The sequence below is a fragment of the Ostrinia nubilalis genome, chromosome 20, assembly GCF_963855985.1.
Source record: "Ostrinia nubilalis chromosome 20, ilOstNubi1.1, whole genome shotgun sequence".
Taxonomy (NCBI): domain Eukaryota; kingdom Metazoa; phylum Arthropoda; class Insecta; order Lepidoptera; family Crambidae; genus Ostrinia; species Ostrinia nubilalis.
The window spans coordinates 12833694-12861296 of record NC_087107.1 but is presented as its reverse complement, the minus strand read 5'-3'; the positions used below and the strand labels follow the sequence as shown (position 1 = coordinate 12861296).

At 40.1% G+C, this 27603-nt stretch overlaps 2 protein-coding genes across 2 annotated transcripts in view; both read right to left on the bottom strand.

Annotated features, from left to right (window-relative positions):
* LOC135081824 (kinesin-like protein Klp61F) overlaps positions 1–20784 on the bottom strand; it is a 45803-nt gene extending 25019 nt beyond the window's left edge. The window contains exons 1-21 of the mRNA XM_063976602.1: positions 20720–20784; positions 19772–19919; positions 19052–19201; positions 18239–18457; positions 16948–17036; positions 15429–15552; positions 14654–14778; positions 14402–14512; positions 14150–14260; positions 12919–13172; positions 12175–12380; positions 12031–12123; positions 11873–11983; positions 11631–11723; positions 9978–10121; positions 9715–9878; positions 8018–8157; positions 6464–6555; positions 5841–6044; positions 2772–2939; positions 1208–1589 (exon numbers count right to left, since the gene is read on the bottom strand). Of these exons, the coding sequence (XP_063832672.1) occupies positions 1208–1589; positions 2772–2939; positions 5841–6044; positions 6464–6555; positions 8018–8157; positions 9715–9878; positions 9978–10121; positions 11631–11723; positions 11873–11983; positions 12031–12123; positions 12175–12380; positions 12919–13172; positions 14150–14260; positions 14402–14512; positions 14654–14778; positions 15429–15552; positions 16948–17036; positions 18239–18457; positions 19052–19201; positions 19772–19919; positions 20720–20784 (3193 nt within the window). The remainder of the gene's footprint in view (positions 1–1207; positions 1590–2771; positions 2940–5840; positions 6045–6463; positions 6556–8017; positions 8158–9714; positions 9879–9977; positions 10122–11630; positions 11724–11872; positions 11984–12030; positions 12124–12174; positions 12381–12918; positions 13173–14149; positions 14261–14401; positions 14513–14653; positions 14779–15428; positions 15553–16947; positions 17037–18238; positions 18458–19051; positions 19202–19771; positions 19920–20719) is intronic.
* Positions 1–20934, bottom strand: part of LOC135081825 (kinesin-like protein Klp61F) — a 35183-nt gene extending 14249 nt beyond the window's left edge. Inside the window, exons 1-15 of the mRNA XM_063976604.1 lie at positions 20720–20934; positions 19772–19919; positions 19052–19201; positions 18239–18457; positions 16948–17036; positions 15429–15552; positions 14654–14778; positions 12919–13172; positions 12151–12380; positions 9715–9878; positions 8018–8157; positions 6464–6555; positions 5841–6044; positions 2772–2939; positions 1208–1589 (exon numbers count right to left, since the gene is read on the bottom strand). Of these exons, the coding sequence (XP_063832674.1) occupies positions 1208–1589; positions 2772–2939; positions 5841–6044; positions 6464–6555; positions 8018–8157; positions 9715–9878; positions 12151–12380; positions 12919–13172; positions 14654–14778; positions 15429–15552; positions 16948–17036; positions 18239–18457; positions 19052–19201; positions 19772–19919; positions 20720–20784 (2554 nt within the window). The 5' untranslated portion in view covers positions 20785–20934. The remainder of the gene's footprint in view (positions 1–1207; positions 1590–2771; positions 2940–5840; positions 6045–6463; positions 6556–8017; positions 8158–9714; positions 9879–12150; positions 12381–12918; positions 13173–14653; positions 14779–15428; positions 15553–16947; positions 17037–18238; positions 18458–19051; positions 19202–19771; positions 19920–20719) is intronic.
* Between the last annotated feature and the right edge of the window lie 6669 nt (positions 20935–27603).

Genomic DNA, 27603 nt, shown 5'->3' with positions numbered 1-27603 from the left:
GATTCAGTTCGTGATCAGACTAAGCGTGATCAGTGTGCTTACTTAGTTCACGTTAGGTGTGCTCGCTAGCGAGTGCGTCAAAATGAAGATTTTAGTTCTTGAATGTAGCCTCTAGGGGCGCTGTATAATCTTTCATACATTTTATGTCATTTTTTACGCAGTTGTTAGCAACCACACCTAACGTAAACTCATGGTAAGGACACCGATCAAAGGGTCACTTATTTATCACATAGATTACCTAACACTTAAATAACAGTTATTATGAAGTTTAAAAGTAATAATTGTTGCTGTGTGTTTGAATACGGGGTAAGGCTATCTAAAGCGAGTCATGTATATGTTACGGTCAATGTGATAAATTGAAAATTATTAATAATAACCGGTTATTATGAATAATAATTCGTCGGCCGTTTGGTGTAGTGGTTCGAAACGGACTACTATTCCGGAAGTAGCGGGTTCGATTCCCGCACAGTACAAACATTGGTGTGCATGAACATATTTGTTTGTATTGGACTGGGTGTTTTCTATGTATAAGTATTTATTTACAAAAAAAAAGTATTTAAGTATGTTTATATCCGTTGTCTAGTACCCATAGTACAAGCTTTGCTTAGTTTGGGTCTAGAAGCGCAGTGTAAAATGTCTAAGGATATTTATTATTATTATTATTTATTATAACCGACAGTCGCGGTAAAAGTGATAAATTAATCACATTTAACAGTGATTATTTAATAATTCAACCTTAGTACTAACAAATTTCATAAAAGAGAACAACATCTTGTGTACGTGCTCGTGTACAGCCAAACTTTTGAACGTTTTGATATCATATATATTAATATAATTTGGCATAATGAATTTGGAATGTTTCATATATTTGCATTTATTATGATTGCATAATATTACTTTTCCATGATGCTTATAACATAATGTTTTGATTTAAAGTGAAAAATAGGTTAAGGTGCGGCGGGGGTGGCCCTTGGGCCACCCCTAAGCCGCCTATTTAGTTTTATACACACATAAATGACCTCATATTAATCACATTTACCAAATCATGCGGTAATTATTCATAATAACCGGCGATTATTCATAATTTTCACATTTATCACTTTGACCGTAACATATACTTTGTTTTTCTATGTCAATATAATAAAAACAAGCCTAACAAACGCTGCATCATAAAAATTTCCCAAATAAATTAAAAAAGAAAACTTACAGGCATTGAACTCGTTGACGAACTTGCTCAGATTCTTCTCGGCCTGTTCCTTCTCACTGTCCTGTTCTTCTAAAGCTTGATCGGCACTGTCCATGTCTTCTTTGGTCGCTTCCAACTGACTCTGCTGCCACATCACATGTCTGTTTATCCTCTCTTCTAGAAGATTCTTTTCCTGTTCGATTTCTAGAACTTTCCTGCTCAGTCGGTCTTCTAGCGCTTTCTTCTCGGCGGCCACGTGGCGCGCCAGGCGTTCTTCTAGCAGTCTTCTCTCTTCTTCCATCCACTGGTTGAGACGGGACTCGGTCTCCTGTCGTTCTGTTTCTATTTCGGCTAGTTGTTTTGATAAACGTTTCTGAATTTCTTCTTTTTCAGCTTCGATTTCCTGATTGTTAAATTAATTAATTAATGAGAAACATACAAAATATGTTTGACGGTGTTTTGGATTGTAATTATTTTGGTTTGCATGATTTGGGAAAAGATGCCAGATTAAAAAAAACTGACCTTTTATAAATGGTTTGCTCAGCAGAGATTTTTCTCATAAATGATTTCCGATCACTAAAAGATTAAGGAATTAATTTCATTCTGACGTTTATCGTAGGGGCTTAAATTAATAAAGCACAGACAGCTTAGTTTTCATGCAAAAGTGAGGCAAAAATCTTATGTCATATATTGTCATGACATAGTGAAAAATGTAAGTAATATAAAAAAAAAATTTGGATTTTTTACTTGATGTGACGTTTCAAGTGAGCCAGAATTGTCCACTCAAGTTGCTTCACAATTCATATTACTTGATTTATTTTTGCAAACAGGTTTTTAAAAAGCACTTTTGCATGTTCCAGTATTAACCCTACCACTGCCTCGGGACAATAAATGGCCATTCTTGCGAGTTTTATCTATCTAGGCTTTATTAATATATGAGTAGGGGCAAAAGCGAAGACTAGTAGCATTATCCCTCACTGGGGGTTATAGCACAGAATAATAATAAGTACTACGTACAGAAGTTTTACTTCGCGAAGGTATTTAAAAAAATGTATGCTCAATGTCATTAACAATATGGTGTAATTTAGCCTGTCTCAAGAGTCAAGCACCATTTTGTTGACAAACGTCAGTGATCGGCACTGCGCCGAAGCTATAGGGCTGACTTCGGTAAAATGATGGTGAGGTGCCAAACTGCGGAAAATGGCGGAGGAAATACATGATTTAGAATGAATTATCATGAATAATATTAACTACTTATTTACCTCTCAGTGTCTTGAGGCAACTTAAAAAAGTACATTCTGTGTTTTTATTATTATTTAGGCAGTTAAATACTGCACAGTAACAGTATTTAGTACACCATTTTCTTTATTTTCTTCCATCATACACAAGAATACGCGTGCGTGAGTCAATGTTCGCTCGTATGTGAGGCCTTGTCGAATAGTATCCTGTAGGTGGGTCATCGTGCGTGTTTTGTTTTCGATGTAAACTCGCGGAGATGAACAGGCCTAGTTATAGCATAGTTCACTGCACAAATACTGCAGTCTTCCTAATAAAATCGCCAGAAAAACCTCTTGAACTTATTTACCTGGATGCAAGCCTGCGCGCGACTCGCTCGAGCAGCGGCGGCGGCGCGGCGTGCGTTCCGGCGGCGGCGGGCGGCGGCGCTGCGTTCCGTTTCTGTTCCGCGTGCGTTCGCCGCCGCCGCCGCCTGCACGCTGCGTAAAGCGGCCACGCGACTCGCTGCCGACGGGTACTGGGGGAAAAGACGAATGAAAATAAAATGAAAATGCATTATTTTCTAGTCTTAGAAATAACACCCGCTACGTCAGCGTGACGTCATATCGTTAGATTCTGTTGTCGCTGTGTTAGAGTGAGAAGGCACGAGAAACCGGCCGCCGCACGGTGGATCGAGCCCATACAAGGTGTTGGACATGGTGCTTTAAATGCAACTACTTAAAACAAGATTGATTTGCATATAAGTTGAAAGATGAGACTTCATTCTATCAAATATCATTAATATCAAGTCATGATCTACTATCATAGCTATGTGGTGCGACCGTAAAGTGAACAAAGTCAAAATCATGGATTTTCTGACTTCTGTTTGTATTGTCAATATATCCAATTTCGTTCACTGGTTTTATGTTAGTACTTAATAATGTATTAGTTTATACCTTTATCTTAATCTGTGTGTTAAAATGAGTGCCTAAAAAATTCTAGCTTGGCTATTTTGACGTAATTTTAAAAGGTATTTTTTTAAATGAAAACTGCGTGTTTTAGTTGACATCTTGGGCGATCTTTAACAAACCATGAATGAGAGATGATAGATGACAATGTGGGCGATATTATTACTCAGTTTTTGGACCCTTGTTCATCCATATTTTCGAGAAAATCACAAAAAACTAAATAAAAGCGCCTCATTTTTCCGCATAGCAAAATTAACTTAGGTAAAATTCGTTACACTAAAATAATGTCAGGTAAACCAAAGATGTTTATTTTGGTTTATGAGTTATTTATCGTGTGCAATTCAGTAAAAAATACTCATTAAAATGGAAAACCTCAAGGCAAATAGAGATTTGTATGCATTATTAAAAACCACGATGAAAGATCGCGCTAGTTCTTTAGCTAGGATACTAGAGCTGTTTTCCCATACACTCTCTTCAGATAAACAGAGGTAAGTACTAACGTAGTTAATACTTTATGAACTTCTGTCGGCGCTCTATACTCGGGTAGCAGGGTTCGTAGGTTTTTATAAATAAAAGTTCATATAGACTGGTAAGACGGTAACTGTATTGTGTAAGCGCGAGGATGGGCCTTCAAGGCGTCCGACCGGTACCGAGGTTGTGTACTGACTGACTAAACTAAATATTGGTTTTTACTCTCGACGGTCGGCGGCCTTTTCAGGTAACAATCGTAAAACAAAGTGAAAATAACACGAAGGTACAAACAAAACAATATAAGAAATACTATAAAACAGACATAGTAAAAAAATCACACTGTCATCATCTCAAAAGATTGTCGTCGTTGAATTTAGTACATACCATACATACATTTTGTATGTATTTTTTTCTTAATTTATGATTGTGTTAGGTAGGTACTAAGTTACACATTTTATTTATCAGATAACTATCGAAAAAAATCAATAATTTCATTGACACTGTTTGTCGCAAGAAGAAGCAGTGTCATTATAATGAGAACCAGTTTTTAGCTACAAACGTATATTGGCGTATATAAACGTATAATCTGTTGATTGGAGTCAGTTTTGTAGTCCGCCAAGTTCCTACAAAATTGCATTAGTATGTATCTAACAGCTAACAGAATATAAAATCAAGCTCGACAAAATCGAACAAAGTGATTGTGTGCAATGAAAAATCAGGCGTTTACAAAAAAATTTCTTTCATAATTTTAACACTTAATGAGAATAAATTTAGAGTATTGTTAGATTATGTATCTAACAGTTAACAGAATATGAAATCAAGCTCGACAAAATCGAACAAACTGATTGTGTGCAATGAAAAATCAGGCGTTTACAAAAATATTTCTTTAAAAATTTTAACACTTAATGAGAATAAATTTAGAGTATTGTTAGATTATGTTACTCTTTAAATATGGAAATAGACCAAAATGAGTGAGTATTTGCTTTTCATTGAACAATAAATACAAGTTTTTCATCACTATATTTTAAGAATTTTTTTCACTTATATTAATTGCCATCTAATAAGTAAAACCTATCACATTAGAAAGATAAACTTATCAACCTTACACTGTAAAAATTTGAAGTTACTACGTTGACGCAATCTCATTTTATTTTAAAAACACTGAGTAAGGAAGCGATGTCCAACGCTTTGTATGGGCTCGATCCAGTGTGCGCCGGCGCACCGCGACACTTTGCTCGAGCGCTTGGCTGTGACGAACGTTCTCTCGGTTCAGGGACTGTGATATTTTTTGTGACCTAGATCATTATTTCTGGCATAGGCGTATTTCTTTATTACGTTAATTTGATTTGTGGAATTATTGTTTTCGGTTATTTATTAAATCGATATTTGCTGGTGCCGCTGCGAGTGTTTTTAAAAAAGCACTCTCTCCTCTGATCCTTAAGACCTAGGTTTATAGATCGTTTCATCCACGACGCGCCCCACCATTCTTCCACTATGTCTGAGTGTTATCGGTACACGCTAAATCATCCATAAGTGCACTCGCACACTACAATAATGTCGCTCGGATTGCTCGGATCAAACTGCCCGCACCCCGCGCTTCCTTCGATCAAAAAATGGTGGAGCGCGTCTTCGTGGGAGAAAAAATATTCTGGTATCATACCTACGATAGTTATAATATTGTATAAAACAAAGACGCTCCCACTGTTTTTTTTTAAACTACGAAAGAATTTAACAAACACAAGAATTTTATTTGTTTCTGCTTGCTACAAATGAAGATTATACATGAACCGCTCTTGGTATAAAGGGCGCAAGCGCAAGTAACCACGTGAGCAATCGAAAGCTTGAATAGTCGCTTGCCAACCGCCTAAAGCAGTCACAGCTGCTCTAGCTGTTTGGTGTACGTAGAATACTGTAGTTTGCTATGCAGTCGCAGCTTGAATCTGTCAATACTAGCTGCTTCAAGCTGTATTAGAACCTAAACTTTTTACAAATCCACTCACCCACTCCTCCACAAACTTCTCAATGTCTTTAGCTATCTCTACGTCCTTCATCCGATGCGTGTGCGCCCATAACGCGGATACGAACAAGTTGATGAAGTGTTCTAGGTCGCGCGTGTGGACTAGTAGCGCTTGTTGCAACTGGCCGCGGTGGTTCTCGGCGGCTTTGGAGAAGCTGTCTTGGGCTGTTGCTGTGAGGGTTTTAATCTGAAAATAAATTATAAATATTATACAACAGAGTGCTAAAATGATGATGCTTCCTTTTGGCTTAAAGAAAAGGTAGGGTAGGGTAAAAGAAGCTGTTGTTGTGAAGAGATTTTGTGTTATAATAAAATTAGTTATTTTTCAAGAATTTATAAAGTCCGGTCGCCGAGAAGATATAATTTTGTCGAATGACCCCAAGCTACCCATCCTTATCACTCGCACGTAATTATATTGCTGCCGCGATTGTGCTACGGGCGCCCGCAGTGAGTGTGCGAGCGCGACAGCAATACAATACAACACACGCGAGCGATAAGGATGGGTAGCTTGGGGTCATTGGACGAAATTCTGTGCTTGGCGGCCGGACTTAGATATCTATCATTGCATCCACTAAAACACATTTTGGAAATAAACTTTATACATACCTCAGCTGTAGCGTCGACTAGTTTCTGCACTAATTCGGTCAACTTGTTCTTATTCTGGTCTTGTGCTTCTACTGTATTCGTAGTAAAGTTGTCTGTGGACATAAATATGTTAATTTTATTACATAAATTATAACAACCCAGGTAAAAAGATATACAACATTATCATACGAACTTCAGGAAAATAGCGAAGGGGATTTTTAGAAGTGTCAAGTGAAGGGTTGTTGCGCCGACTCCGCGCGGAATGTATGAGTCACTTCTAGGTTGGTTGACTTCACGCTAATGCTTAATAACGCCTACAAGGCTTCGTAAAACAGAACGCGTACTTAGCGTGCGTCAGAGCGCTAACTTGACGCCGCGTTATGACGCTTAGATGTGTTGTACTACCATGGTAAAATACCGTCAAACAGAGCGCCAGCGCTAGAAGTACGCAACGCTCTGTCGCGGCGTTAGGATGGTGTGACGACGGGTTCTACATCAGCGGTTCCCAAACTTATTTTGTCTACTGCCCACTTTGAGTATAAATTCTTTTTAGCGCCCCCATTTGTAGTCGAGAGTCGAGTGCTCAGTCGGTGTCTAAGTGACCTCCTAGTAAATGACACCTCCTAAGCCTCTACACAACGTCCCGATTTTTTTTCTGGGTCTCTTACCGCCCCCCTTTAAGCCTGCAGCGCCCACAAGGGGGCGTTATCGCCCACTTTGGGAAAGACTGTTCTACATTCTAACAATACAAATTTTAGTCGGCCGTTTGGTGTAGTGGTTCAGAACGGACTACTATGCCGATAGGTCCCGGGTTCGATTCCCGGCCGGGCAGAAATTGAAATGATGTATTTTAATTTCTGTGACGGGTCTGGGTGTAAATATGTATAATATGTATGTATTTAATTTTAAAAAAAAGTATATAAGTAGTATATCCGTTAAGCTAGCACCCATAACACAAGCATTGAGTTGCTTACTTTGGGGCTAGCTGGCGCTGTGTGAAATTTTACCAAAGATTTATTTATTTAAAAAAAAAATCGGTGCGAAAGCGCGACGTTAGGTTACCGCTCTACGCCGCGTAAGTACGCGTTCTATTTGGCAAAGCCTTTAGAGCCGACTTACAAGATGATTTGACGATCGACCGGCTGACCAGCCCTGTGCTAGACGATGATATCTTATGAACAAAGTCCTTACCAAGCGTGGAGTGTAGCCCGTTGAGTTTGCAGCAGTGAGTCAGTAAAGTGCTGTGCGCCGGCGGCTATGTGCTCTTCTAAGTTGGTTGACTTCACGCTAATGTACGCTTAGTTAAGAGTCCAATAAGGGCTATCGTTTTTATACTTAACAGTTGGCACCCCTGGCGATTGACAGGATCTTACTCTACAGTGGCGCCATCTTGATGAGTGCAAATGCGATAGTCCTCCTACCACTTTAGCGCTCACCAGTTGGTGCCACTGTCTTCGCTACTAGCAAGTGACAGGACCTTACTCTACAGTGGCGCTAACTGGTGAGCGCTAAAACGATAGCCCTCATTGGTCAGCCCTGTGCTAGACAATCATATCTAATGAACAAAGTCCTTACCAAGCGTGGAGTGTAGCCCGTTGAGAGTTTGCAGCAGTGAGTCGGTGAAGTGCTGTGCGCCGGCGGCTATTTGCTCGCGCTGTTGCGCCGACTCCGCGCGGAATGTCTGCGTCACTTCTAGGTTGGTTGATTCCACACTCCTATTAAGGTAGAAAATAAGATTATTGAGACAAAATATTGTTGAGAACAGAAGACAGTAAATAAAAGACGATATGAAATCAGTGACAATCGTAGGAAGTATCTGGATATCCATCATGTATGATGTCCATCATATACATGGCACGGCACTAAATATAAATATATACAATTTATTTAAAACTACCACACGGTTTTGTTATGGTGACTTGCTTTTCTCTCTAGAGTTTTCTTGCCTTGTCTCCTAAATAGTTTTATATCTGGCACTTAGCCAGAAGAATATCTTAGACTTGTCATGCTCACTAAAATGTCTCTGGGGTAGTGGCGTGTGAGGCGGGTCGTTACATTCCCTATAATATGGTCGAGTGAAGCGATGGCTGGTTCACACGTCATGTCTGTGAACAGGCGCTGCCTTCGGGGACTGGTCAAGGAAAGATATACCTGACATAAAATATATATGTATCAAAACGCAACAATTAACCTACAAATTAGCACGGCACTAAATAAATATATTCAAAACTGCCACGCGGTCTCGTGCTAGATGGGCGTCTTAAAGGCCACCTTCTATCAACGGGAACGCGTGGTAAGTAACTTGCTTCCGAATGTATTGTAACTTCCTACTTTTTTATATTTTTAAACCGGCAGACAGTGGTGACTGAGTTTGTTGCGGCGCTTCTTCTCAGCACTTGCCAAATGTTTGTCTCGAAGCGCTGGTAGGGCAAAAAAAGAATGAGACATGTATAGGCTCCTTAAGAGCATTTGACGATTTGCAAGAACTAATTTAATTAGTCTAAACAAATAAAGAAAATTTTGATTTTGATTTTGTACTACCCATTAGTACATGATTGGTCATAGTGGAAATCTTTGAGGGAGGCTTTTGGCCAGCAATAGACGTCTTCTGGTTGAAAAGATGCTCAAGAAACGCACTAGCGTTATAACGCTAGTGCGTTTCTTGAGCATCTTTTCATACATACATATTATATAGAACATACAGTACACTGTATGTTCTGTATCGAAAAAAAATAAGCAGTTCAGTGGCGCGGACGTGGCCCACGTGGGCGACTTCCACACACACGGTCAAGGGAAAGGAGACGTGCAGCGAATCTGACAGGTTACTTTCACTAAAAAGAAGAGGAAAGGACAAAAGAGGGAAGTAGATGTGAGCTGTGTGTAGCTGTGAGTCTAATGCCCGTTTTCACCATCACTCCCTAATTTTTAAGTTATTCGAAAGATGAGGAAATATTGAAATCTGATTGGTCAAAACACTGTCGGCCGTTTGGTGTAGTGGTTCGAAATGGACTACTATTCCGGACGTAGCGGGTTCGATTCCCGCACAGTACAAACATTTGTGTGCATGAACACATTTGTTTGTATTGGACTGGGTGTTTTCTATGTATAATAAGTATGTATTTACAAAAAAGAAGTATTTAAGTATGTTTATATCCGTTGTCTAGTACCCATAGTACAAGCTTTGCTTAGTTTGGGACTAGAAGCGCAGTGTAAAATGTCTAAGGATATTATTTATTCTCATCTCTTCACCGTCATCCTGTGTGCCAACTTACCTGCGCTTGTCGACGGTATCGTGAAGCGCTGAAGCGTGTTTGCTTGCAGCGTCGGCGGCGGCCAGAAGCGCGCGCGCCTGCGCCCCCAACGCGGCCTCGGTCTGCTGCTGAGCGACCACCAGGTGGCGTTGCTCCTCGAACCGAAGCTTCGTCGTTTGCAGCACCTGTGGAAGTGGGAGATAAACAAAAGTAGGACAACTTCGAAGATAAAGGTCGATTCGGTCTGCTGCTGAGTGACCACTAGGTGCCGCTGCTCCTCGAACCGAAGCTTCGTCGTTTGAAGCATCTGTGGAAGTGGGAGAGAAACAAAGTAGGACAACTTCGAAGATAAAGGTCGATTCGGTCTGCTGCTGAGCGACCACTAGGTGCCGCTGCTCCTCGAACCGAAGCTTCGTCGTTTGAAGCACCTGTGGAAGTGGGAGATAAACAAAAGTAGGACAACTTCAAAGTTAAAGGTCGATTGTCAATCTCCACTTAAACAATCTATATATATAAAAGAAAGTCGTGTTAGTTACACCACTTATAACTCAAGAACGGCTGAACCGATTTAGCTGAAAATTGTCAGGGAGGTAGTTTAGAGCCAGGAGAAGGACATAGAATACTTTTTATCCCGTTCGAAATTAAAAAAAAGTCTGCTTATTTATTGCCATTAAGGCGGAACAAAGTTCGCCGGGTCAGCTAGTTAACTATAAATACAAAAAGAAAGTAACTGAATGGCTTAATACAATCAGCTATGAAGAAATAGAATTGCTACTAAAATATACTAGCTAGGTTTAATTAATTAAATACTCGTATATTAACACACGCACACACACACACACATACATACACATACACACACACAACACATACATCAAATATAAATGGAAGCAACATTTTAAGATTTGTTAAGTTGTAATTGTATAATTTTATTAAAAAGGCAACCGCTGTTCACTTGTACCATACCACAGAACAGAACGGTTACCAACTATTTTTGGTTCTACCCCCGAACTGGAAAAAAGTGTATTTTATGTAATGTAACTTAGTTTTTATTTTATTCCAAAACAAGTGTTTAGATAAGTAATAAAATACCTAGATATAGAAGAGCCTCACTTCCTGGCACAGGTATATTTTTACCTAAAAGGAAGTTTGGTCAATATTTTAAATATTGTAAACCGTTTTATATTATGAAATAAATTATTTAAATTACTAGCTTTCCGCCCGCGGCTTCGCCCGCGTGGAATTTTGTCTGTCACAGAAAAACTTTATCGCGCGCGTCCCTGTTTCAAAAACCGGGATAAAAACTATCCTATGTTCTTTCTCGGGACTCAAACTATCTCTATGCCAAATTTCATCAAAATCGGTTGCGAGGTTTAAGCGGGAAAGCGTAACAGACAGACAGACAGACAGACAGACAGACAGACAGACAGACAGACAGAGTTACTTTCGCATTTATAATATTAGTTGGGATTTATTATTGAAATTTAAGAAATGAAATAATTTACGGCCCTGGGACAAACTCAGCCTTCACTGGCCGAGATTTTGTGGCTTTGAAGCTGTAGATCATGGCTATAGTCTGGTCTGTGAGCACGTAGAATTTGTCCAATGACCCCAAGCTACCCATCCTTATCGCTCGCGCGTAATTATTTTGCTGTCGCACTCGCACACTCACTGCGGGCGCCCGTCGCACCGTCGCCACAGCAATATAATTACGCGCGAGCGATAAGGATGGGTAGCTTGGGGTCATTGGACAAAATTCTACGTGCTCACAGACCAGACTATAGCTATATTTCCGTTATTAAATTGATATTTTTTTGTGACCAGAGCTGTTTGCTAGCACATTGCAACTGCTGTTTGATTTCCGGAGTCATGAACAGGTTCCCCTCATATTCTACTCTCTGGTAGAAGCTAGCTACCCTATTATTCAGCTAACTTACATTGTTGGTGTCAGCGAGCTTGGCCTTGGTCGTGTGGAGCTGGTTCTTGGCGTCACTGAGCTTTCCAGCGTGCTCCAGCTTCTGGTTGATGTCCTGGAAGACCTGCTACTCATGACTCACATTATTGGTGTCAGCGAGCTTGGCCTTGGTCGTGTGGAGCTGGTTCTTGGCGTCACTGAGCTTTCCAGCGTGCTCCAGCTTCTGGTTGATGTCCGCTGGAAGACTTGCTACTCATGACTCACATTATTGGTGTCAGCGAGCTTGGCCTTGGTCGTATGGAGCTGGTTCTTGGTGTCATTGAGCTGGTGTCCAGCGTGCTCCAGCTTCTGGTTGATGTCCTGGAAGACTTCTACCTACCCTCATAGCCCACTACTAATGACTACTCATGGTCATGACTTACATTGTTGGTGTCAGCGAGCTTGGCCTTGGTCGTGTGGAGCTGGTTCTTGGCGTCACTGAGCTTTCCAGCGTGCTCCAGCTTCTGGTTGATGTCCTGGAAGACCTGCTACTCATGACTCACATTATTAGTGTCAGCGAGCTTGGCCTTGGTCGTATGTAGCTGGTTCTTGGTGTCGTTGAGCTGGTGTCCAGCGTGCTCCAGCTTCTGGTTGATGTCCTGGAAGACGGTGCCGAGCTTGTCGCGCTCCTCCTCCATGGCGCGCTTCTTGAGGAGCAGCTCCTGTATTTCCTTGCGCTGCTCCTCCTGTTTGAGCGTCATCTCGGCGAAGGTATCGCTGGCTAGGTACACACCTGGGAGGAGATGAAGATTTGTAGTGTAGTGACTTGTGTGCATATTGCAATACTTTAATAAACTGTTCTAAAAGGTCTACTCCACTTTGATCACCTAGATGAAGTCAACTTAGATTACCTAGGTGATCTTATCCATGCGTGATTACACAAAAGTGTCGCCTGAAGTCCACTTTGATCACCTGGGTAATCAAATTCAGGTGATCAAATTGGAATAAACCTTCAATATTTGAACAAGCTTAGCTGATGATCACCTAAACTTGTTCAAATATTACCAGCTAATAATCACTTGGTGATGTGCTGTGAAAAAGTTAATAAAATAACCTCATAACAAATTGTGGCAACGTATGGTGAACAGCGATATTTTTGACCCTAAATCAGGTCTATTAAGGGTTTGTAGTTCGCGCATTTGGATTATGTAAAATACAATGTTAGATGCTACACTGGAAGTCTACTTTTTCAAAAGCTTTGCTAAGTTTAGGACTAGATAACGCTGCGGAAAATGTTCCAGGATATTATTAAAATTAAAGTTACACTATACCGTTCTTATCCCTCGCGGCCTGCAGATCTCGTTTCAACCTATCAATCTCCTCGGCGTACTCTTTAAGAATGGCCTTCTTGGTCATCTTCTGGTTGACTTCTGGCTTGTTCTGGATGTTCTTGGCGCGGTGAGCGTATTCTAATGTGCTCATGGTCTCCTCCAGGTCCTTGTGTCCTGGCGAGATGGTGGCAATGATGGAAGTCTTGGTGCGTCCGCCGAGGGACTCTTGCAGGATGCGTGTGAGTTTGGACTCGCTGTGAGAGAAATGTTTGGTTAAAATTGATTCATAGTTGTTGTGCTACAGGTCTAAAGTCTGGTCGCCTAGCACGTAGAATTTCGTCCAATGACCTCAAGCTACCTATCCTTATCCCTCGCGCGTAATTATATTGCTGTCGCGACTGTGCGACGGGAGGCAGCAGTTAGTGTGCGAGCGCGACAGCAACATAATTACGCGCGAGCGATAAGGATGGGTAGCTTGGGGTCATTGGACGAAATTCTACGTGCTCGGCGACCGCACTATAGTACATAATGAGCTTCAGATATGGGAGCGGCACTGGAGTGTGCTTTTGTGACGTCAAAAGTCAGCAGGACTTCAGGTGTGCTTTAGAATTGTATGCTTTGTCACATCGTCACCCCTCTTGCGAAACTCCCTTAGTTTAGGCATTGACTCAATAATGTGCAAGGATCTGCAAACTGGATACGAGTGGCGCAGGACCGGTCGTCGTAAAAACTTTTGGGGGAAGCCTACATCATTATTCGGCTGCAACATACGCAACTTAGCTGCTATGAACCATCCGCAGTCGGCTACGTATTTGACGTGAAGTGCGTTAAAAGACTCGAGCAGGTGTATTTTCATTTGCCTTGGATGGCCATACTCAAATTCTTAGCACCTTAATTCATCCAAGGCATTCAAGGAAGCATGTGCAGTCGTTGTCGGATTCTTTGGGAGATGCCTTTGTCCAGCAGTGGACGTCAATTAGTTGAAACCAGCCAAGTGCACCAACTTCCCAGCGCAGTGATGACCCGGCCGAGAGTGAGCAGCGACTGGTTGATGTTGCCGCACTCCCGCGCTCGCCGGGTTGACGGGGACCTGTGTGCGACTCACCGGTAGGGGATGTGCGGGTGGCGCTCCACCAGCGCAGTGATGACCCGGCCGAGAGTGAGCAGCGACTGGTTGATGTTGCCGCACTCCCGCGCTCGCCGGGTTGACGGGGACCTGTGTGCGACTCACCGGTAGGGGATGTGCGGGTGGCGCTCCACCAGCGCAGCGATGACCCGGCCGAGAGTGAGCAGCGACTGGTTGATGTTGGCGCACTCCCGCGCTCGCCGGGTTGACGGGGACCTGTGTGCGACTCACCGGTAGGGGATGTGCGGGTGGCGCTCCACCAGCGCAGTGATGACCCGGCCGAGAGTGAGCAGCGACTGGTTGATGTTGGCGCACTCCCGCGCTCGCCGGGTTGACGGGGACCTGTGTGCGACTCACCGGTAGGGGATGTGCGGGTGGCGCTCCACCAGCGCAGCGATGACCCGGCCGAGAGTGAGCAGCGACTGGTTGATGTTGGCGCACTCCCGCGCTCGCCGGGTTGACGGGGACCTGTGTGCGACTCACCGGTAGGGGATGTGCGGGTGGCGCTCCACCAGCGCAGTGATGACCCGGCCGAGAGTGAGCAGCGACTGGTTGATGTTGGCGCACTCCCGCGCTCGCCGGGTTGACGGGGACCTGTGTGCGACTCACCGGTAGGGGATGTGCGGGTGGCGCTCCACCAGCGCAGTGATGACCCGGCCGAGAGTGAGCAGCGACTGGTTGATGTTGACGCACTCTCGTGCACGCTCGCGTTTCGCCGGGTTGTCGGAGCCCGCCTGCGAAAACAAAGGTTTTAATGGCGATTCTTTCTCTTACGATCATCATAATTTTAGCTATAGGACGTCTAGTGCTGAACATAGGCCTAGCCCGATAATTTCTAGGTTGCCCGGTTGGTAGCAGCCTGCATCTTTCGCCTTCCTACAAACTTTAAAAATAGACTGTCCACCCCGTGAGTGGACGTCCGATGCTGCTCTTGCCGGTACGTGGCCTCTATTCCAGAACATTTCGTTCCCTTGGATCTTCAAAGGCTTTAGTGCGAGTTTACAGTGAACCTCATCGCTAGCGAGTGCATCAAAAAACTATAAAGATTTTAGTTCTTGAAAGTATCCGTTAGAAACACTGTACAATCTGTCATACGTTTCATGATCATGACATTTATTTACGCAATCGCTAGAGATGACGTTCGGTGTAAACTCGCACTAAAGCATCAGTTCTGCGATCTATGTGCTCTGGCTTGCTAATTCGTTATTGTCGTCATCTGATCTTTTAATTATTCAACGAAATTAGTGGAATTATATATAGATAACCGGCTGAACCGGCGAACTTCGTACCGCCAATAAAATACTATGCCTATGTTCATCAGAAATAAATGAAGGAACAAACAATCTAATATTTCCTCTTTACAATATTAGTGTAGATAAATTACCTTGCTGATGTTCTCTGAGCCGGCCAAGTCCACCAGATTGAGCTTGCCGATCTTGACGAGCTCCTCACCCTCGGGGCTGTTCTCCTTCATGTGCACCACGATGGTGAACACTGTGTGCGAGCGGCTGGACGGAGAATGATACAACGTATACATGATATAAGGTCAAAAGATATATTGATGATGCTGCGACGTAGGCATCTATAGTCTGGTCTGTGAGCACGTAGAATTTTGTCTAATGACCCCAAGCTACCCATCCTTATCGCTCGCACGTAATTATATTGCTGTCGCGACTGTGCGACGGCCGTCCGCAGTGAGTGTGCGAGCAATATAATATAATTACGCGCATAATAAGCAATATAATTACGCGCGAGCGATAAGGATGGGTAGCTTGGGGTCATTGGACAAAATTCTACGTGCTCACAGACCGGGCTTTAGTCTAATTTGTAAGCATTTTTGTGAAATACAAAGACAGAAACATTACATTAATCATTGACATATTTTAGTTAGACATTGACTAGCACAAGACAAACTACACATTGCTTGTAAGCCTAGGCGCAGACCACCAGCTTTTAGTTGGCCGATAGTTGGGCCCGATTGTAATTTGTATGAAGAATCGGCCGATACCAAATCGGTGTAATGTGCGCACTTTCATACATCTCCATACTGATTAACAGCCCGACCCAACTATCGGCCAACTTAAAGTGTATACCTCTATTTTGCAACAACATATAAATTGTAATGTGACATGCAAAAAACGTTTGAATTTAAATTTGAAAAAGTCGGTGGTCTGCACCTAGGCTAAATTACTATAGATTTTTTCTATTCACGAAAAATACTAAAATAATATTGATGACATCAATTTGATTTCTACATTTTTTTAACTAGGTACATTATCAATCAGAATCTACATTTAGTTTTTCTAATAAGAAAATCCATGAAACTTTTTACGATGATTAAGCTACAATAAGTTATTTGTGTATGCTTCCTCGACATAATTTGCAGTCACCAACCAATTTTACAAACAATTTTATCTGAATTTTAGAGGAAACATATACAAACTTAAGGCTGTTACTTGTACTTTATGATAAACATTTTATAAAACTCACGGGACTGGTTTGTTATTGGTGGGGTTGCTGCAAATTATGTCATGTTTAGTTTCAAAATAGGGTGAGGTGACCTCATATTTTACTATCACTCAATGGAACAAAAGTCGTGCGTAGATTTTTTCGGGCCAACGAAATAAGGTGCTGTTTCGCATGAGTGAATATTAAACTATAAAGATTTTAAAGTTTAAAGGAAGATAGATTCAAATTGTTACTGATACTATTGATAAGGAACATAGAACCTCAACCTTTTAAATCGTTTATTAATCTAATCTAATCGTGGGAGGTGCAGGACCGGTCTTTGTGGAAATCCTTGGGGGAAGCCTTTGCCCAGCAGTGGACGTCTTTCGGCTGAAACGAACGAACGAACGATTAATCTAATTAATATAAAAACTGGTAATTGGATAGAAACATACCTAGATTGCGCATTCATGAGCGTAGAAGCGACTCTCTTCCTCTCTTGTCCTTGGGCCATGATCTTGTATACTTCATTTTTGTTGTATACCTGAATTAAAACAAACAAAAAAAAACTTAGTAACAGAACATAAGTACTTTTAAGGACTTCTTGGCGGGAATCTGAAGCGTCATGTTAGCGGTTTTGTTTTATTTCCTCAAATTCGTGTGTGGGCGACTATTAATGTGTAATAATGGAGGATTATTAACCATTGAGTGTTCGTGAACGTGCATGAGTGTGGGCAAGTGAAGCAAAACAGTGCATCGTGATTCTTCTGGTTCTCTCAAGAGTAAAGCACCACAACTTTACTGAGACTCAAAGGGTGGGAAGGGGTATCATCTATCATCCTTCATTATATCATTACTTAATCTCATTTTGTAACTCGTATCACTTATACATATACTTGAAAATGGCACAAATCAAGTCGGCCTCGACGTGTATAGCCAACATCATCAAAAAAGAAGAAGAAGAAGAAGTACTTTTAACCCAAAGAGACTTGTTTGGGTTTACTAGCTTTTATAACAGATATTAATTCATCCGTTATTATCCAAGCAGATTACCTTCAAGTCTCATACTGATATGTCTCTATTTTAATTTGACAGTTTCTTATAATAATAATCTACTAGATAAAATAGTCTTTTCTGCTTTGTCCTAAAACTACCTCACATTTAGATATATACACCTCATACAGCAATCACTACTTGAATAAATTGCTACTTAGTTAAGAAATCGAGAGCCGCACTTGCGTCCGTATTCACAAACGTCGCTTGCTAAAGTGAAGCAGCAAATCGAACGCACAGCGTTGAAAGAGCTATGTCATTGGTTCGTGTGTGACCCTGTGCGTCCATACGCACTGTGAGACCTCATAGTAATGTTTGTGAATACGTGCGTTAGTCTCTTGATTGGCCATTGTGCGCGTATTAATAGGCTAGTTTCCTAAAAAAAATTTTTTAGTCCGTCATGTTTAATATCAAAAAATATTGGACACATTTTTATTTGTCAATCTAACAAATAATTACATAGTTATGGTGCGTTAAAGTTCCGCACGACGTCACAACGTGCGGCACTTTTATGCACGCATTGACGTCACGGGCCTCTTCTTATGAACTTTGGCGCGCTTTATCTCTTTAAATTTTCATTAGTTTGAAAAAGTGAAAAATACGTGTAGAGTATTTTTTGATAAGTTAACTGACGGACTAATTAAAACTCTTGCTTTTTGACCCAGGAAACATCCCTATTGCTACTATTCTTACCGTAATCTCCTCCAAGCCGTTAACAATGTTAGATCCCTTCCTCGTAACGTCTTCGTAGATCCTCAGTTTGGAGTTGTCTTCGGAGGTAGAGAGCAGATCGAACAGCTCTTCGTTGTACAGTTCCAGGTACGACACCCGGACGGTGTACTCCGTGTTTGATATACGGAGCTCGTCGAATAGCTGGCTGAGGGCTCGGGGGATTATACCGGCTAGTGGGTCCTGGGGGTGTACAAACAGACATCTTATAGAGTTGTAATTAGAGGTATTTTTCAACGAATAAGTAGTCTGATGTGCTGTTGACTGTATAAAAATGTTCTCTAGAATTAAATAAGCTATGAATTAAAAATTTTTTTTTATTTATTTATACTTTTGCACATAAAACTGTACAGTGGCGGACTTAATGCCAAGTGGCATTTTCTGCCAGTCAACCACAGGTCTATTAAAGAGACTAAGACGGTGCAAAAAATATGACGGGTTAGTTAATTTCTTTCTTGCAGCTGAATAGCTTAGTCATCCAATTACTGGCCTTGCTTTTTAATTAAACTTCATACACAACTACTAAGTTTGGGACCTTCGGGCACAAAACAGTATTTTTCAAATTGAAAATCTCCTCCTTTTTAGAAGGCAGTTAAAAATCATTATTTATTTTGACAATTTTAACTATCAACATAAAATATTGTATTTTTAAATCAAATATTTAATACACAATTTATAAAGGAGTGAAGACATTATAAAGTTTAACCCTTGTTTACTAAATAAGATACAATATCACACATCCTTAAACAAGATGTGATAGAACTCGACATAACTTACATTCTGCCAAGTGGTTTCGTCCCCGGTATTCTCCCCCACCATGGTGTGGGTCTTGCCCGTGCCGGTCTGTCCATAAGCGAACACTGTGCAGTTGTACCCGGCTAGGACCTCCTCGATCAGAGGGCTCACCACCTCTTGGTACACCTCGACCTGAAATAATTATTATGTACTTTTTATTACTGTAAGGCTTACAGTGTAACCCCCTTACTAATAAAAAGTTACACAGTTGTTGATCACTGTTTTAAAATTACATTTCCATACTAAACGTCACTTTAAAACACTGTTCAATGAGCGTATAAGTTTCATTAGTAAGGGGGTAAGTATTTTAATTCAAATTATTAACAGTTGGATCTCATTTTCATAATATTGAAAGATAGCGATTTTTGATGGTCTAAAAATTTGCTTAGGTAAATGGCATGTCTGGTATGGAATGAGAAATGTATTGAATAAGTCAGAGGTGCAAAAAAAGGCAGATTCCCAAGGGCATCACAGTTAAAAAAAGTCAAGATGCCCCTGGAAAAAGTAAAATAAATAACTTAAAATAACAAGAAATACCACTTTAAAAAACTCAAGTAATTAATTTATACTGAATAAGAAATGTATTCAGTATACAACTAGCAAAATACAAGTATGCTAACAATTTTTTTTATTCAAAAACTATGTTTTGTGGAAATAAAAGCTTTTGATTTATTATTATTTAAGAAATGTACAATTTGTTACCTGTTTCGCATGAGGGCCAAAAGCTCGGTCAAATGTGAACTTTTTCGTATGGGAGGTCTGCTGTGACTGTCGGACGACCACCTCGCGGTTGTTTACCACTTCGATCACTCCCAGCGACTTGATGTCTCGTTCTCGCTGATTCAGTGGTCTGCAATACAATAATATTTTTTTTTTATCTTTATTTTATGAGCTTGTTCACTGAGTGATAATAATAAATTTATTTATTTTCTCCCATTCAAAACAAACTTATAACTAACGTTTAATAACACAGTATCAAGTCTATGCTACTAAGCCTATTTATAGCATGTTATTTAGTGGTATTTTTAATATACCATTTCAGTAATATGTGGAAGACCCTATCAAAACCTTCAAATGTTTTGAAATGTACGCTGTTCATTTGTAATTTGGTTTTTATACTTAAAAAATAAGGCGAAATGAATGTAACAATTAAATTTGGTACCAATTAAAATAGAGGTCTACTTAATTAATACAGAATTAGGTAATAATTAAAAAACTAGGACAGAGGGCTAAGTTTGAATTACAAAATATTCATTATCATAAGTAAAATGAGAAAAGAGGTGGTGTTCATAGAATGTTAGAGCCGGGAACGCATAAGTATAAAGTAGAAACTGAATAAACTCAGTGATCAACATTTCTGATCAATTCAATGAAATAAGTCTAACTAAATTACAAATGAGAATAATTATTTATTTAGCTTGTGAGTACATTTGAGATATGTAGAAGCTTTAATGTAGGGGCTGTAGGGGTAAATCTAGGAACTTGTAGTGTGGGTGAAGCTAGCGAGGCATCTTCATTGAATTTTACTAGAATGTTAGTCCGACATGCTTTTTTAGACAAAATATATATTTCATAAGTAGTATCATAGTGATAATCCGTATTTTCTAATTATTTAATACAGTAACAGAGCTACAAATACAAATTAATTACCTCAGTCGAACGAACACTTGAATGTTCTGATTTTTGTCCTTTCTGCTTGGCTTTTCCGACGTCATAATTTCGCACTCAACATACAATTTATGCACAAATCTTATACACAACGCAGTTGCGTATATCTTACACTAAATACACAATTTTCAAAATAATTTGTTTTCACGATCATCAACAAAAAAATCGTTGAATCGTTGGCTTCACGCAGAATTCAAATTTCGTTTTAGTCGGTGTTGCAAGCGTAAAAAATGTTTTGACAGATTATAAGAAAATTATCAAATGACAAGATTGATATCACGTGATATTATATTAGTATTACCTAGTATTTATTCAGTGATGATGCTTATAAAGCGCCATCTATTAAGAAACGATGACAGTAACACTAGAGTTTCACAATAGTTCAAAATAAGCCGTATAGATGGCGTTTATCGCAAGTTGTGACGATGTTTTTTACATAAACCAAAAATATTGCGGATTTTCAAAAACCTTTCGTTTGGAACGAAACCTAAGCAGGTATTTTTTTAGTAAGTAATAAAATCTTGCTTGCTAATTGGTTTTTGGTTTTATTTATCTATTTGTTATTTTATTTTGTACTTGCTTTGAATAAATTATTTTTCTTTCTTTCTTACTTTCTTTCTTTCTAATGTGTAGTTAAGTGTACATTAATGGCCTACCTACACGGAAGTGCTCTACATTCACAATTATTATTTTTGAAACCCCACTTTATAACAGTTTATTAACAAGTGACGACCCTCATGATAATATGACTTGTTGGATTTATTTTAAGTAAGTAAATATGTAACCTACTTGTGTTGTGCACGTTTACAAATAAATAGGCAACAGCGAATAGAGCAATTAAATTTCCAATAAGATCGATTTGTTCATAAACCTATAAGACACCCCGCATCTTTTTTGATCGTCCGAGTGCACTCGATAAATGAGGCCCGCCATTATACAGATAGGCGTTTTTGCCGCGACACTCATTACACCATTTCCTCCCGCGCTTTCTTGAAGAAAATTAAAGAGTCGCCGCATTAATTCTATCCGTATGTCGCAATGTTTTTGCGTCTCTTACGGCGTTATGGCAGTCGCCATGTCGTTTTTGCCCACCGGCAGCTCGACGCGATCTTCCCAGACTACCGCCGGCAAAAAGTCGGCGTGGCTTGATCTGGAATGTTAGCAAAAACCCTATCCCCGCAATAACCGGCGACGACGATGAAATACTATGAGTTCCTTCGTGTTTTTACCCGAGCTTTAGCTTTTTCCGCGCGCAATTTGCATTTGAGTCGGCGGCCATTTTGTAGTTTTTCCCGCGCGCGCGTTCCCGAAATTGCGGTCCAACAAAAAGCTTCTGATGAAATTCTTGTTTGGAATGGACATTTATGTATAATGATATTTTTTTGATATTCAGCTGCGTTAACGCGGATAATGTGTGGAAATCATTTGCTTTTGAATTAGTAATACATTCCTATGAGCCTTTCGGACGACCCTATTATTTCTTGCGGGTAATTCTTATTGGAATTATGAAGCAGACGGCAACGGTTGGAATTTTCTAACGATCCTCTTTTATTTGTTCTTGTTGTTTTTACGAATTTCGGCATATTTTCCTGTCATAAAATGTGTTAGTAACTCAAGTATAACTCTCTTTTTTGCAATATGATTAATATTCCAATAATCATTCTTATTAGAAAAAAAATGTGTGGTTGCTACCAACCGGGAAACATGGAAAGCATCGGGGGAGGCCTATGTTCAGCAGTGGACGACCTATGGCTGAAATGATAATGCGTGTGAGTTTTCAGTTACGATGTGACTTTTTAAAATGGGACTAAGTAGGTACTTATGTATCTAGGTAGTTAAAGTTAATTATGTAAGTTTAGACCTTCCTGTGCAATAAACTTGAGTTATAACCTTTTGTTAGGAGTGTTAACTACCAATGATCTGAGGTTAACTATGTACAATAAGTCGAGCGGGGACGAGATTCGAACCTGGGATAGTTATATTGAAGAGATCCAGTCCAATCCGACACCGATACCATTGCAGCATTGGGCTATTGTCGCTTTCTATAAAGTAGTTACGAACCTAACCAAATTAAAGAAACTAAAAACGTCGCCATAATTAACTTAACATAATTAAAAAGATACGCAGCTGGAGAAGAATAAGTTTCAATTTTTTGACGGTATCTTACATCTGTCATGTAAATGCATAATTTGCAAGGTTTTGCAATTATAGCCTCGCACTTTGGGTGTTAATATGTGAGATGTTATTTTTATTGTCAACAAAAAAACCAAAACCTACTAATGGCATTCTTGAAAATTGTGCCTTTGAGGCATTACTTTTATAAACTCTTCGTAAATACACAGTCATGTCGTAGCTATCATACTGTTTGTTACCTTAAAATTAAGATCTTAACTTTTGGTTTAGACAAGTTATCCCCTTAGCATTTAATGATTAGGTACCTACGTCTTATTAATCTTATTCCTAGACTTAAGAATTAATAAAATCACAGTAAATTAGGAATCTTTATTTAAGTTTTTTTTAACTTTAGAGTAATTAAAATTTGTTATTGCACAAATTACTATAATAGTCCCGTTAGCCCCTCATACTAAGCTTGTATCACGAGTGAGCTCACCACAATAGTCGAGCGGCAGCAGGGACCGAACCCGCGTTCCCCGGATCACGCCAGTCCGACCCCTTCACCGATCGGCTATCGTGGCTTCAAACGTTCTAAATTTTTCTAGATCAAGCAAAACTAACAGTCACATGCAAATTGTAATTCATGGTAACACAGTCTTTGATATTTGAAATTTAATGTTGGGATTAATAGATGAAACGTTTATTTTAAATGTAACATAATACAGATTTTTTTACAGATACGCAATTTCACTTTTAATAAATCACTATTTAGTATACCTACATAAAAGTCTTGTTTAAAACTTTGTTTCCTTAAGCCAAGTCCATTCTAACATCCTATTACAATTTGGCGCTATTTTTAGGCGTCCCTTACTTCCCGCTTCAACCTTCCCTAGCAAGCTCACGCCTTCCATCCAACTGCCAAGGGCGTGGCATTGACACACGGACCGTGACCTGGATTGCTGACCTTGGAGGCCTCCCGAGACCCTGAAGGATGTATCGATCGAAGGACGAATACGAGGCTGTTCAAGAGCTCTTAAGTTGTTTTCTTTTGTAACGTTACTTTTGGTAGGCGAGCACCGGAATTAGGTCACAATGGTTTTTGTCTTTCAAAGTTCTATCTACGTAAATGGAATTATGCAGATTTATTGAACTAAAGTTGAATTAATATCATTTTCATGAAATTCTGACTCCTATCACAGAAAGCAAGTTCTTAGTGATAAAATGAATTTGACTGTGTGTGCTAAGCATGACGTGGATTAACTAATTACTATACAATAGATGTCCCAACTCCATAAGGAGCAATAAGTAATTCCTCCAATAAGTCATCTATTCTAGTCTTATCTTATGTCATTATTAGACACTGTAAAACCCTGGTTTTCCTAAGTAAATAAGATAAACTACATATTTAAGTCTTAAATAAACAGCCACAAAGTCCTATAAGTTAAAGTCCTAACGATTTTCACATGACCACTACAACGCCGTTAGTACTTTTTGCTCTAAAATCAAAGTTATCGTCGAGATATGTTATTGTATGAAAAAAAATAGAAAACAGTAAACCGCTTTGGTTTCTCCGATGTCACCGGGCTCCTAAAAAAGCGAATAATTAAAGGCAAAGTTAGTAAGTCTGCCTAGGCGCGCCGGTCACCGTGGGAAAACGCTTGATGGAGAGTGTCTACTGTGTGTGGGGCCACGAAGTGAGCGGGCTTCTAGAGAACCGCTATTCTCCAGACTTTCATTTGTTTCTTTCTCTTCTTGTCGTGTCGACAACAAACCCATACAGTTTCAGTTCAGTTCGTTCGTTCGTTTCAGCCGAAAGACGTCCACTGCTGGACAAAGGCCTCCCCCAACCTATTACAGTATCAGCCCAAAACTCCGCTACAAGAGTGGCGTTGTCAGTAGCATTCATTAAATCTTCCTGCGTGCAGTTGTTTGGGCACGCAGGGAACAACTTCATGTGCTTCATCGACCTAAACGGATAGTCCTTACTACGGCCGACTTGCGACTTTCACTTGCTGAAGCTGAAGGGTAAATGCTAAAACGGCAAAGTAATTTATTCGACCGGGTCATGCATCTTCAGTTTTCTATCCCTTATTTATTTAAAATCTTTATTACACAAAAAAATGCTGTACAAAAGGCGACTTCATGCCATGTGGCATTCTCTACCAGTTAACCTTTAGGCTAAACAGAGAATTTGTAAAAAAATAGCAAAATAGTAACATACAATACTTCTTACTCCTCCAAATACCTTAGGTTTTTATATTTTAATGACAGCTTCGCTTTAATCTGAATTTGCATTCATGCATCAGGCATTCATTTTAAGTAAGTGGCCAATTTGGACCCAGGTTGATATTTACTAGTTAGATAACAGCGAGCTAATAAATTAATCCATTTGACTCGTCCCGTTGTCGCTTCGTTCCCCTCTCGTTTCCTGGCCTCGGTTTTTCTGTAAATAATATCCGAGCGACTGTTAAGGTAGTGTTGGTTTTTCCTTGGTCGGTGAAAGGTTGTAGACGGTGGTAGCTGGAAATATGTCTATATGATGACGGACTAACGGCCCGCGGTGGGAACCGCGCGCTTATGCGAAAAGCGCGGGAAAAACGGACGCATAGAAAATTCAGACTGCGTTCCTGAAACGAGTATTTTACTATGTACACGCGAGAAAAGGAACACGTCGTTTCGCTTTCTACTACAGCTATTCATACAGGGTGTCCCAAAAAGTAGTGTCAAGCCGAAGCCCAGAGGTAGAGTATAACTAGGGCTTCCCAAATCACCGTGACTTTTGATAGTTTTCGAGTTAAGATTTTTTTATAACTTACAGGATTTTAGTTCACATTCGTGTTATGGATGTAAATACTTCGGAATCAGCTAGGTCTAGTATTTATCTAATATTATAAAAAAAAAACAGGCATATATAACTTGACTATTCGCGCCTAAGCAATGAAATTTGAAACAATCATAACACAAAAACTATGAAAAATCGCGGAACACACATGGGGGTGATTTGAATAGCCCTAGTGATGCTCTACTTACCTCTGGGCTTCGGCTTGACACTACTTTTTGGGACACCCTGTATAGTGAAATAAGGTTACCTACTTATTATCAGTGTCTCGATGAAAATTATAGTTAACGAAAATCTTCCACGTTGTTTTTTTCCTGCCTCACCCTAACATTGAATCCGCCAATCTCAAAACCGGTTTTCATGGTGGAGATGACACCTTTTTGAACGTTACCTATTTCTCTCTTTGCAAAAATATTGAGTGTAGAGTTCGTGACCTGTAATTTTATTCATTGACACATATTTTGGTGTGTTGACAACTATTTTTAATTACATTTTAGGCATCTTTCAGTAGGTTAAATTTTAATGTGCATTCGTTAACTTCTGTTCCTCTTATTTGTTTTTAGACTAGGTACAGAATGTTTGTGTTAACAGACACAAGACAATGTTGCAACAATAAAGTTCTTTAGCTCCCCTGGCACAGAATCATAAAAAGATAATCATTCCGCTCTCACAAGCAAACTTACAGGCTCCTACCAGCCCAACTCAATTTAACAACCTGTAATTCCGAAATTATATTTAGCCCATATTCGGGGCTTGTTTTATCTGTGGCATAGTTTTTTGCAAATGGCGGAGCCCGCCAACTTTTGGGTTTTTTATCGTTTCCGCGAAACGACTTTCCGTTCTTAGCAGAATTGAGCTTTTGCAAAATTATCATTTTTAATTTGTTCCTCGCACGATCGCGAATGATCGCAGAGATTTGGTTTTTGCGATCAGATATTATGTAACACGAGATAATAAGTCCGGTGCGATCTTTGTTTTGGTAAACTGCGTAACTGTAAAACCAGGGGAGTTCGATCTTTAAGAGTTCCGTAGGATCTTTCTTTACTAAGGTAGAGCGCACCAATGGCGCAGAGCGGTGAAACGGTTTAAGCGCTGGGAGTTCAAAGTTCGAAGCTTTATAAATAAGCTTAATTTTTTTATAAGAACGTTGTCGCATTTATTTTGCATGTCAGTCTTACGGGGATCCCAATTTAATAGAGATAAGATTTTTTCATCTTTATCATCATCTATTGAATTTTTTTTTATTTGCAAAACTTAATTTCAAAGTTAAATTCAAACAAAAATTATGCTTTACATGTAGAGTCGTTTATTTCGAGGTCTAAAATAATTGTCTCTTTAGGAGCGCCATAAAAGACGATGTAAAAGTTGATCTCTTGATATTCAAAAGTTAAATTAACTAAAATGCCCTTCAAAAATACTGATTTCATATCCAGTCCCAGCTAAAATTAAAGTCGCCGTCAGCTCTCACCGGTCGATAAGTATAGGGACGAATTTTAACTTAATAAAAAGCGGTCGCACCGTCCCTCAAGTCGTTCAGTCGTTCCACATAAACGCAGCACTCATACATCGACAGAAATTCGTAGCACGGGGCCTTTATGTTCTTTTTTATGTACGCCGAGGGCAAAGGAAAGCCGTGGGGCCACGTGGAGGGGTCGCGTGGGGTGCTGGGCGGAGCGATGCAGCTGCATAGGGCTCCAACGTCAGTCGAGGCGCGAGCGTCCTACCGCTACGTCACGGCCACAATTCCCCGCGAAAATCACGCGGAGCAGTTCCGAATACTACGTGACTGCATGCCTATGAAAAAAAAAACTTTTTCTTTTTTATTTTCGAGTATTTACTTGCCAGTGAGTTGGGAGATGTGAAGAGGATAATTAAAATTTGACAGTTTTCGAAAGATTTTGTGAAGTTTTTG